At 35.2% G+C, this 13,361-nt stretch overlaps 1 protein-coding gene across 2 annotated transcripts in view; it reads right to left on the bottom strand.

Annotated features, from left to right (window-relative positions):
* Positions 1 to 13,361, bottom strand: part of HIBADH (3-hydroxyisobutyrate dehydrogenase) — a 133,181-nt gene that overhangs the window by 101,910 nt on the left and 17,910 nt on the right. For both annotated transcript variants that reach the window (XM_033420588.2, XM_004265669.3), the window contains exons 3-4: positions 10,108 to 10,217; positions 7,525 to 7,646 (exon numbers count right to left, since the gene is read on the bottom strand). In XM_033420588.2, coding sequence (XP_033276479.1) covers positions 7,525 to 7,646; positions 10,108 to 10,217 — 232 coding nt within the window. The remainder of the gene's footprint in view (positions 1 to 7,524; positions 7,647 to 10,107; positions 10,218 to 13,361) is intronic.

The following is a 13,361-nucleotide window of genomic DNA, read 5'->3' as shown; positions in this document are numbered from 1 at the left end:
GAAAAATTCTTTCCCACTTCTTAATCTTCAGAAAGTTTCATAAACCTACCTTGGCTGGAAAAGCAAATTAACTATTTCAGTGTCTGCCAAGACTATTTTTCTACTCTTTAATATATGTACATAGTACATTAACAATGTTGGCTACTTGAGACCAAGTATTACCCTCACACGTAAGACTTAGTGGAAATGAAATATAATTAATGATAAAATCACTTGTATGCCTGGCCTCATATTATATTTCACTTTAAAAAAACTCCTTACGAACAATGTTACCTTAGAGACTGCAGTGGATAAACATTCTGATGACCACAACTAATAGTCAATAACTCAATAAAAAAAGATGTCAGATACAAATCTTAAAATTCTTAATACTCTTCTAGAAGAGTCCACATTTCTCCATCGCTGGAGGTAATCTCAGCTAAATACAAAACAATAACAAAAACCCTCTACCTTCAGGTCAAGTTAAATTACTTAAGGCAGAAGGGAGATGGCGAGTCGGCTATCATACCTTCATTGGCCACGTGGGGAGGATGGCTACTATGAAGTGTGCACGTATACTTAAATTTTTCACAATTAAAACACCCCAAGTAAAACAGAATTGTATGGCAAATATATACAGAGAAGGACCTAACCTCAACTTAACATACTTTTCAACTGCTAACATTATCAAACTTTCTTTAAGAAAATCAGACATCTAAAACACTGCAAGTAAGTCTGATAATGGTTTGATTGCGATGACAAGGCCCTTGTCAAATTCTTAATTCCACTGCATCCTCCCACTTCACCCCCAATAGCTATCCAGGGATCACAAACAAAACACAATAAAGACATAAGGGATACTGGAACTAATTTCACACTGCTTAGGCATCAATAGATGTTAATGAAAAATAAATTATATACAATTAATAGCTTTAGAAGGTTTATTTACTAAATCTACTTCACCTTTATATAAATACTGCTAGGCAGTCCTGAACTATGTGACCAGACCCAGTTGTGTCTGGTCTGACTTACATCCTGAATGGCAATTAAAGGACATTAAAAATACCCTGGGATTACTTGAGGCAGGACCCCTGCCTTATCCACGCTCTTTCCAACAGACCCATGTGAGGAGAACCCTCCACCACAGGACAGAGCCTGGCAAGAGCAACTCTGGTAACGGTTACTTGACTGGAAATTGCAATGCAGTTAAAATCTGGCCTGCAGATTTGGAGATGAGGGAATCGCAAACTGCAATAGAGTAAATTCTTAGAAATAAACTAGGTTCTTGTTAGCAATAATATTACTAACAATAACTGATAGCAATAATACAAACACTGAGTGAAGTGATCACTTTGCCTTCTCTAGCCCACTCTTCTACTATTTTCTGAGGAGACAAATTATTAAAGCTGCCTCAACCATGTTATCTTGGGCAGTGAGTCAGCAGTCTTCTCTAAACATGCTAAGAACTCATTAACACCTTATGCAGGGACTCTTGTCCCTGACAACTGTTGTAAGGGAGTCTCAGGCACGCCAAAGAATGTAAAAAGAGGTTTTTATGGGCACCTCTTCTTTGGGACTAATTTCAAAGAAATCCTTGGAATTTATTTACCAAACATTTCTGAACCACTTTGTGCAAACTGGAGAAAATCCCAGGCAAAATGTATTCTCCAGAAACAGAAAGGATACTTAATGGATCAGGGTGATAAGTAAAATTATGGTTAAATGTAAGTGGATATCATAATTAACCCATTTCTGGGTGTACTGGTACTGATGAATCTTATGTCATTTCTGAGGAAATGGATTTGTCCATTAAATCAAGTTAAAGAAAATTTTAATTACTTGAGCTACTAACGCTTTAAATACCACAAATCAGACCAAGCAGAAGCTCACTTTAATATTTTTCAAGATAGAATAATCCAAGTCTCTGAGACAGAAGTCAATGCCACAAAGTACTTTTAAATTTTATAATAAATAACAGAATCGATCATTTTAAAAGCATCATAGTAGTACAATTCTTTAAAGGGAAGAACCCATGAAAATGAATTATCTTAATCATGTTAAATCAACTTATTTCAAATCATTAAAAAAAAATGTTACTGAAGACTAAAATCTAAGAATAAATACTGCACACAATACTACTGTGTAATCAAACAGCTTGTGAGAGCATCAAAGACCTATTGATAGCCCGTTCCCCTCCATACATTCTAAACTATGGCAAATTCAGTTATATGAAATTTGATAAAAGAATCTGCTTTTGGACAGAAATAGCAATGTTTCAGCCCAAAGCCAAGTAAAATTGCCAAGTTATAAACCTCTCTAAGAAAATGTTTTAATGGAAATACCAATAGACCTTTAACCATAATGGTGTTAGGTGCCAAAATATAAATAATTTTTGTTTTTGTGCTCCCTTTACCATAAATTAGGTACAGGTCAAGTGGAAAAACAGTAGGTATCCAGCTCAGTGAGCAGTTCCAGTTCAAGGCCAAGACTTGCACACTTGATTTTAAAAACAATAATGGAGTCTATATGAGACTTTCATTGAAGAATTTAGCAAGCAAGTCTATCTCTCTAAGAGAAAGTCCTTAATAGGTTTTGTGCTTACTATTCCATATTCTAAGAATATCTCAAACAAATTACTAAAACTTAACCCAGCCAAGTAAGTAGAGTATTAAATCTGGTTTCCTGGTAGGGAACTGTTATACAAACACATACACACAAGTTCAATTATTTAATTTTGATATTAATCCCTAACCGGAGCAATATTTTAGCAAATCTATGAGGCTTGCCAGCACAGAAAGCCTGGGGCTAACTACAAGGGCCACTTCAGAGTCTCTTCAACTCAAGGTTTCTATGCAAACCTACAGACATACTAGGCAATCAGTGAGCTTATTCTTCAATTATTCAAGCACAGTTAAGTGCTATAGTTATGCCCTTGGAGCAGACTGAACAGTAGTCATTAGTCTCAAACAATAGTTTTTAATTTGCTTTATGTCTAGCATTCATTATACAAGAGAGCTAATCAAATTGGAACTAACATTGTGATAGCAGACCCATTCCATACTAAAAAAAAATGCATGTGTCCAAATTGGTGTGACTAAACAACATTTCACATTAAAGGATTACAACTTTCATAAAGATGTGATTTACACAAGACAGATAAACAGATTAGGGCATCATACTTATGAGGCCAGTGTCATGGGCTACTAGAGAGCCTGGTTAGCTTTAGTTTGAGAACCACAAACGGTTAAACAAAGGCACGGTATTAGACATATGGGGAGTCAGTGTAAAGATCATTCAGTTTAACTAACTCCGAGTGAAACTACCTGCTAAATCCTAGGGATACAAAGATAAATGTTCCACAAACATACCAAGCTTGTCCATGCCTCAGAGCCCTCACAGAGCACCTCCATCTACTGAGAACACTTTCCCTTGACTGCACATTCAGATCTCTGCTTAAATGTCACTTCCCCAGAGAAGGCATCCTGTCCACTCTATGTAAAAGAGCCCTCCCCATAGTCTCTGTCTCCTTAACTGTTTACTCTGTTTTTTTCCTTCATAGTACTTATCATTGAAATTATTCTTGTTTACTTGTTTATTCTCTCTATTCCTACCAAATCATAAGCTCCATGAGGCAAAAGATGTTCACTATCTTTAAAGCTCTAACTCTAGTACCTAGAACATACCTAGTATATAAGTACTCAATAAATGTTTATTATATGAAATCAGCAATCAAGGTGCTCTCAGCATAATAGGATTAGAATGTATAATCAGAAAACAGGATATAATCTTGTAAGAATTATATAAATACAATAATTTAAGTATAAGACATTTCATTAAAGAAAAAATGAAGACCTTCATTTTTAGAGTTACTTTTAAAGTTCCAGGCTCTCCCTAATATCCAAGTAAACTTCTTTTAACTTATTAACAGAAGTACAGCAGAAAATGAAACTAAAGGTGGTAGGAGAATTATAGGAACTAACCAATTTCCTTTCTTCCTTGCTTAAAGAATATTTACTAAAGAACCATCAAATCGAATTCCAAATTCCACTGGTTCCCCCTCGGATATAATCAGGAATCATCTGTAAGATTTCTAGTTGATCTTCAACATAAATTTTCCATTTCTAGAACTAAAAATCCTTCTCTAGCCCTAGAATCGGCTGTATAAATCAGATCTGGTGTTACTCTCTCTCTTTAAATATCCATAGAGGTGAATATAAGATAAAAGTCAAATTAAGTATTAATAGAGCAGAAGAAACACACAAGGTAACAGTAAGGCTCTATTTCTTAAACTGGGAGGAGAGTACACATGGGCCTGATGTATACTTATACTTGGTACCTTTATAATTTTATAAATATTTTGTATATAAATTCAATATTTAACAAAAATTGAAAAAAAAAAAGTGTTACTCCCTGCACTCAAAAAGCTTAAATTCTACAGGAGGAAGTGAATCAATGCCTATAAATATAATGTAATGTGGGCTTTGATAAAAGCATGTACAGTTTGACAGCTTCTAAAGGAAGCACCAAATGGGCTGAGGCATGATCTATGCTACAAAGTGTTAACTGTACAAGTAGAAAAGTTACTCACATTGGTTTCAGGATGATAATGATAGCAGTTTAAGCATCACTTGCTTTTGATTTTTTTAAAAAGTCACATGGAATTTAAATAAAATTATATTATTTGTAATAAGGATGATGTATAAAAAGCTGCAATAATGAAACCTGAGGAAAACCTTCAATGTATTACTCCATGGGCTAGTAAAATGATACAGTAAAGATTCTTTTCATTGCATTCCCCAGAATAAAAGTTAGTAGAAAGCAGAAGAAGGGGCTGGACTAAAGAAATGAATCACTATCTCAAAAATCTATGCAACTTCAAATTCATCTAGGTTAAAAAAAAGCTTGTCCTTAAAATGCTAACCACAGAATAAGGAGTATAATATGTTCCTATTTTAATTTTTAGAATACTACTGTATTTGTAGGTAATAGCTCTATATAAATACACAAAAATGCATTTTTTTTAAATCTAAGATAAGGAACAAATGAGGGGTGAGGGAAAATGGACAAACATGGGGGAAATTTTTTAAGGTTTTATTCAAATTACCTCAAATAATCCATGTTTAAGACTGACAAATATAGAACCTCTATAAAATTGTGGTCCCATCTTGGGTATCTAACTTGGGTATCTATGCTTTTTCCAGGTCCCTTTTCCTTAATTTTATTTAGTTAAAATATAATGATTTTTAAACCAGTCAACTCTAACTTACAGAAAGTTTCCTCTGTTTTATTTTAACTGAAAAAGTGGAGACATTTTTAATCCATCATATTAAAAATATAAAGATAATAACTATGAGAAGACAAACATAAGCTTCTATTATATACTGGCTAATCTCATAATGATCGTGTCAACCGATAAATTATCACAAACCACCTCTACACAAAGCTTCCAGTCTATAAGCACAGATTCAAGTATTCACTATTACAAATTAACATTTTTGCATTCTTAAACTACAAAAGTGGGTTTAAAAACAGCTTGATAAGAACAAGGAGTAATTTCAAAGTTTTATCCCAAGGAAGACTATATTATTTTTAAAACTTAAAATAACACTTAAAAAATCAAGTTGGTATTCTTCATTATCAAATGATAATTTCAGGCTATGCTCTTGAAGCAAAAGATCAACCAACAGCAAGATCATATGTACCATGTATCAATTTTTTAATTAAATCACAGAACCACTCAAAGAAGAATTGTTCACTTTATTAAAACCATTCTACAAAAAAAATACCAACACCAAGCTTAAAACTGCTTATTAGTATTTTATGATCAAAGATCCATACCACATTATAAACCTTTACAACCCAAATCCTACTTAACCAAGTCAATATAACCATTATAGGGGCTAAAAATTATTTATACCTCCACCTATACTCAAATGTGGTTTGGGATATAAGATACCTTTACAAGACCATTAGGTTCTTTATGAAAAAAATAAACTGATTTAAATCATTATATATATATATATTTTTTTTTTTTTTTTTTTCTTGCGGTTACACAGGCCTCTCACTGCTGTGGCCTCTCCCATTGTGGAGCACAGGCTCCGGACGCGCAGGCTCAGCGGTCATGGCTCATGGGCCCAGCCGCTCCACGGCACGTGGGATCCTCCCAGACCAGGGCACGAACCCATGTCCCCTGCATCAGCAGGCAGACTCTCAACCACTGAGCTACCAGGGAAGCCCTATTTTATTATTTTTTAATCCCAAAGCCAACAATCGAGTTTAATATAATAGGAGTAAAATTGCTACTCCATTGTATACTGCTATATTGCTATAATTACATATGTATGTATGTGTATATGTATACAAATACATGTGTATGTGCATATATATTATATTCGATCCTGCTATTAGTATTTTATATACTATTAAGCTTTTAGAATTTTATTAGTGGGTCTCCTTGTCCTCTGATTGAGATGATGATGATTTCTAAGTATGTCAATGTTGTGAAATTTATTTATTTATAGACCTTCTAATATTAAGCCATCTGTACATACATGAGATAAACCAAACTAGGTGGTAGTGTTTGATCTCTTTCATATACGGTTGGATTTAGTTTGCTAATATACTTTATAAAGTTTTTACTTCTATATTCATGACTGATGTAGACCTACAGTTTTTCTCTTTCATAATGTTTCTGTCTGGTTTAATTATCAGAGTTATACACATCTTACAGAGTGAGTTGGGGAAGCATTTCCTCTTTTTGTATTGCCTGGAAAAGTTTGTATAAAATTGAGATGGGGTTCGAGCCCTGGTCCGGGGAGATCCCACATGCCACGGAGCAACTAAGTCCATGCGCCACATCTACTGAGCCTGTGCTCTAGAGCCCGTGAGCTACAACTACTGACCCTGCATGCTACAACTACTGAAGCCCGCGTGCCTAGAGCCAGTGCTCCGCAACAAGAAAAGCCACTGCAATGAGAAGCCCACACACTGCAACAAAGAGTAGCCCCCGCTTGCCACAACTAGAGAAAGCCCGCACGCAGCAACAAAGACCCCACGCAGCCAAAAATAAATAAATTAAATAATTTTTAAAAAAAATTGAGACGATCTGCTCCTTGAAAGTCTGGTAACACTCACCTGTAAAACCACCTGGGCCTAATGTTTCCCTTACGAAATTATTTTTTCTTTTTTGCCACTTCTTCAGTTTCTTTAATAGTTACAAGATTATTCAGGCTAATTATTTCTTGAATCTGTTCTGAAAAGTTAAAATTTTCTAGGAATCGATCTATCCCTACCCACAGTAATTTGGACCAAAAATTCATAGCTCTTCAAAGCTGTAATATCCTATTATCCGAATTTAGAAAAAGCATTGTATTTTAAGAGTATTAAATAACATAAGTCAGTTTTGCTTTGTTTTTATTTTTAATGAGGAAATTGAGAATCTGCAATAGCTCTAAAAATAACTGGATATATCTTGGGTAGCACAAAATCATAACTGTTACTTATGACAAACAGAATAGATGTGCATATATTTTAGCTACCACTTACCACCAGAAACAGGGGCATCCATGAAAACTGCTCCCATTTTCTCAACTTCTTTGGCCAATTCTTTTGAAACCATAGGATCAATAGTACTGGAATCTATTAATAGTGAGCCTTTCTTCACTTTTCTAAGTAAATGAACAGAAATATAGTTTTTAAAAACTATAGTTTTATAATTTGAAAAATATAGTTTACAACTCTGAATAAGCATTTCATGCAACTACCTATATCAGAATCTGCTAAAATTCACCAGATATCAAGGAGGTCTTTGGTTTAATATTAAAAACATTATTAGAACTGGTTCAAAATCTCAAATTCATTTTCAGATCAATTATAGTTCAAAGTAAACTCGAACTATTTCAAAGAAACCAAAATAATCTAATAATCTATATGGTATAAATTCTGGTTTCAGGTGAAATACTAACCATAATAATATAGGTAAGCTAAGATGTAAGCAATTTAAAACACCTATTAACTTTAAAAGGGCTATTTAGTAGGATTTAAATTTTTGTTTGTAAAGTAGCTGGGTCTCTTTAAAAAGTAATTTATTTGTCTTTAACAAGCCATATTGCAAATTTCACATATCCATTTTCATTTCCACTAGGTAGAATAAACATAAGCAGTTAAAATTTAGCCATTTGCTTTAGGATGGCATATTCTTTAATAACTGCAACTTTGGAAAGACAAAATAAGACATCAAACAGGCAGAAAGGAAAACACAGGAATGGACCTATAAATCTCACAGAGACTTTTTGTTCTTTACAGTAAATTTATATACAAACATTGGTAAAAGGGGGAAGCAGTCTTTTCATATATCATATTTTACATCAATAGTTAAGTGGCATTCTTAAAGTAAAACAGTTCTGTTTGCACTATAAGTGCAGACTATATACCTTACAGTCTATAATCTATGCCTATCTTCACTGGCTTGGAAACCGACCTAAATTACAATTTATTTAAAGGGCTATGGCTAACCTTGAATTCAAACGTCCCAAAATTCTTACTACAGATAAACTAACCCAGAGGACATTTAATCATAACCATGATTGGAAAGTTAGAACTGAATAAATAAAAATATTGAAGGGGAAATAGAAAATCATTGCTAAAAACTATAAAAAAGAAATTTTTTTCTACAGAAAAAAATAGCACGCAAAATGCTTTAAACAACAATTTTAGACATATGAATTGATCTGGTCCAAATGCAACGGCTGGGTATGTTCCATAGAAAAGAAATAGCACACTCTGTTATATAGATCACCTCAGTATGTGGAATTCCACTTTACATACCCTAAAATATAAGAATTAAGTTTACCAGTCTTCAGTGATATTAATATTTTTAAGATCTTAAAGCTTTAAGCAAACGGGAAATGGTCTCAAAAATTATACACGCACAGGGTGTGGGGAAATGATCCTGACCCAAAAGAAAATAAAGAACTACCCATGAGAAGCAAATTACACTTCAATGTAAAGCCAAAATCTTTCAAAGCACTCCCTAGACAAAATTGCCTGGTTGTTGGCCACCATATTCCGAGTAAAGGATATTAATAAACGTAGGATTTTGTCTCCACAAAGTTTTTAGTAACTTTTTCTTCAGAGGTAAAACAGGGCCATAATTGGAACAGACTAGGTAATGAGACAGCTAGGTCACCTCAGGACCACATACACACTGTGGGCCTGAGGGCTCCATCCAAAATGAGGATCTTTCAACTTTCCCTGAAATCTAAACATTTATCTTATCAGTTTTCTGCCTAATATTCAAGTGTCTGTTGCTTCTAAATTTGCTAGTTTTCCAAAGCAATTCAATTTCCCAAAACCTCAAATTTCATGTATTACAGCTTCAAGAAATTAAACCCTTTCTTTTAGCCCTTCATGTGTCTACAAAGCCTACCAGTTTGCTCTAGCTCTCTGCTGAACTTCAACAACAAAACAAGTTAGGAACAGGAATCAGTAAGACCAGAAAACTAAATTCAACCGCTGTCATCCTAACATAACCACAAGGGTCTGGCAATAGGTAGCAAGTAACCAAAAGGTTCTCAAAGCCAGGGAAGCTAGTTACTGGGTAGGAAACTCTGACCTAAATTATATATTATTTAAAGAGCTACTGCTAATCTTTAATTCCACCCTCTCAAAGTTCTTACTACAGATGTACTAACCCAAAGGACATACAATAACTTTTTATTTTATAATAAATTTTAAATAATGGTGTTCTTTCCAATGCTTCGTTTCATTTTTCATAGAAATCTCTTCCTGAATTTCTGTAAACCGTAAGAAAATTATGCTTGTAACATTTGTACAGTTTAAAATGCAAGCTTTAAAAATCTCTTAAACAGGTTACCAATGTAAGTTTAACGCAAGATTAAAGGGAAGAAACAGAAAGCAAAAAAAATGTATTCCCAAAAGTCACATACTTGACTTCAGTGAAAAAATAACGCTTTACAATGAGAGAAACCACACCATTCACTTTTAAGACATAAAAATACAGTACAAGAAGGTTTAACAAACATAATTGTAATTTCACAATAGTTCTAACAAATGTGAAATTCATAAACTATCATAACAAGAACATATCTACAGTTGAGAAATACATACTTTAGAATTCCATTTGCTCCCGAATAAGCTTCTATTGCATTGATGCTGGTGGGCAACATTGTAATAATTCTGTCAGCTTTTTCAGCTACATCTGCTGGGGAAGACACTACCTTTAAAAAAAAAAATTGCAACGGCACATTATTTAAATTAAATGCAAGCAGCTCCTACAGTACAAGTAGGATCCACTTTTTATGCATGCCCATAATAGTGACAGTGAATAAAAACTAATCCTTGTTTTCAAATGACAAAAACAAAAAACGAGCAAAAAAACCCGTTACTGCCTAAAATAGAGTCCATTCCTTCACACATACAGATGCAATTTCTATGGAATCACATCCACTGTTTACTTTAAAAAGTGTGAAGTGAGTTGAGGGGGAAAAGGGCAAAACCCAACAGGCCTGGGAACGGACACACTTCTCATGGATTCCTCTAAGTTGGATTCTTAAACAGCATACTTTTTGGTAGATGCTCTAAGAAAAACATTCTCGTATATCAGACTTGGTAGCTGAACTACAGGATACACCAATTAATTCATGGGCAGCAAAATCCACAAGTAAATTCTCAGGCCCCCATTACCACTATCTTCCAGCCTCTATTTTCAAGAAAAAAAAAATTAAGCCTGTTTTATAAAAAGTCAAGACAAGGACATAAGCATGTACTGCACTGAATGTGAGTACCACCATGAAGTCTGAGAGCATGAGCTGTCAGGTCTCCTGTGGAAACCATATATACAACAACGACATACGAACAGGCATCAAGGTACGCTCTCTCTCTCAGAAGTCAGAACCCTGACTTCTGCTTTAATGATGACCATGAACATACTGTACAAGAAAGCTGCTCTGCCCATCCTCTGTACATATGTTTACAAGTATGGGTGTACATACCCTCACTCACACTTCCCCCACCCCTTGCTCTCTCGAATATATACACCATGATACACCTGGCCAGCTGGTCAGCAACCAAAGAGGCCAGAAGAGACCAGATCACTTCTTGACTGAAACTCTCCTTTAACAGAAAGAATCTATCACCCCAATTATCACGAAAGCTCCTTTCCAAAGCCTTTTCTCTCTTTAAAGAAAAGACAAGGAACTATCAGGAGGATAATCAAAACTTTCTCCATAGGAGAACTGGCACATAAGCATCTTAGGAATGGGAACGCCTCTGCTTTTCATGTGGTGGAAGTAAACGAAACACTTTCTTTCTGTCTTTGATGTACAGCTGATGAAAAAATGAGAAACCAAACACAGTGTGCAATCTAAATATTATGAGCTAGAAGCAATTACATTTCATTCTTCCGTAAGAGACTATCAGCTTCTAAATCAAATTCTACATAAAGGCAGTTTTAACATAATTTCATAAGTTGTATTCTAAAATTTCGGATAATCAAGTATCCTGGCACTTTGTGTACTAAGTGATAATATTAAACACCTCAGACTCTAAAGCCAAAAACAACAAAAAAAAGACAGTCTCTCTCATCTAAAGGCAATACAGCATTTTAGAGTCTACAAAGTGGCACATTCAACAATATGTATATTTTGATATATAGTGGGGATCGGCCACAAATAATTCTGGAAAAAATTTTTTTCCATCAAATTACAAAGTAATACTTAAGTTAGGTGAAAACCTTTCTTACACTCAAACAAATACTGAGATTTGAAAAGAGGCAACTATTTCCTGGCAAACAATTCAAGTTTCCTTAGGAAAAAAAACAGCTCAGTAAGATGAGAAGAAAAGGAAAAGCTATAGGAGTCATAATTCTCTACTCTTGGACTGTGTCAAGAATATGGGTTACATAGAGAGCCCCATCTGTTCATCCTATTTAAATGAAGTAATAAAGGCATGCAAAATGGTGGCATACCTTTCAGCTGCCTTTTCTTCTATCTCAGCTCCATCTCTCTTGATCTTTCAGGGACTGTAGTAAGCCAGCCCTGAGGTCTAAGAGTCAACTTCAGACTTTCTCTTAGGAATTCAGAGTCTCTTCCACTGAAGGAAATTCAATTCCATCTAGATAGCTCCTTGAGACATGCCCTCAGGGGTACCAACAATTAGCTCACAGATCTAGGAATACTTCACACCTCCAAGCTTCTTGTGCCAATTCATGCAACTGCCAAGTGCATGGGGTGGCCAATCAGCCCCCTGCATCCCTAGCATCTGCTTCTTGGGATGCCTGGGTTGCCAGAGTACTGCTAACCCCTCAAATATACAGGAAAGTAGTGTCAAAGCTCACAGGTCTGGAAAAAAACACACAATGATAGTGATAGCTGGAATGTCACCACTGTACTGGCCACAACTGCTCCATATGTAACAACTATATAAATTTGGTACATTATAATAACAGTCTCTAATTTGCACTACAGAAGGCATGTTTATTAGACAGACAAGTGTGTCCAGTTATTCAAATCATCTTGCCTTCCATGTGATGACTTCAAGACTCTGAAATAACTGACTAACAAAATTTGGCCATGACTCAAAAGCTGGCAGGAAAAAAACAAACCTTATTGCCAGTCTGACACTCACCACAAAAGCCTTTAGGAGCCAACCTAATTAGAGTCCCTTCAGTTACATTTGCTAATTGAATGGATAAGCAAAGACAGCATGGATCAGGGAAAGGAACACTAATTTGGGAAGCCAGAGACTGGGTTTAGTTATAGCTCAGCCACTAAATCATCTGTGCTTTTGTGCAAATCACTTAACCTCTCTGGCTTCAGTTTACGAATCTACAAAATAAGAATAGTGATTTGGATTATCTTCAAGCGTTTCTATCTCCAAAGTAGAAAGGAAACTTAGCCAAGGGAATTTTTCACATTTAGTAACCTTAAATTCTAGGAAGGCACAGACTGTGAAAAAGGGCTGATGGTATAGGGAAGCATCTGCAATGACTCAGTACAAATGTAAAGCATTAGCAGGACTCTTCTACACCTCCACATGTGTGGACGGTCACTGACCTGGCTGACCCTGGAACCTGGCTCTGCTCTGATTGTCATGGCCATCCCAGAAAAATCTCTTGACAATTCCAACTGCCTCATTCTTACACCATTGTGAATTAAGGTGACCCTACTTTTCCATTATTTTAATTTTGATTACAGGAGATTGGTTCCCTTCACAATATCTACAGTCATTAAGAATTTCTGCAACTAGATTCATCTGTATGCTAGTAAGTACCAATGGCAAGTGTACAATATAAAGATTAGACAACTGGACAGATTAAAGACAAAATCTGCTTTGCTGGGTGGGTGGCGGGAGGAATGATGGGG

The sequence above is a fragment of the Orcinus orca genome, chromosome 9 (assembly GCF_937001465.1).
Source record: "Orcinus orca chromosome 9, mOrcOrc1.1, whole genome shotgun sequence".
In the NCBI taxonomy this organism is placed as follows: domain Eukaryota; kingdom Metazoa; phylum Chordata; class Mammalia; order Artiodactyla; family Delphinidae; genus Orcinus; species Orcinus orca.
This window is presented reverse-complemented; position numbering and strand designations above follow the sequence as displayed.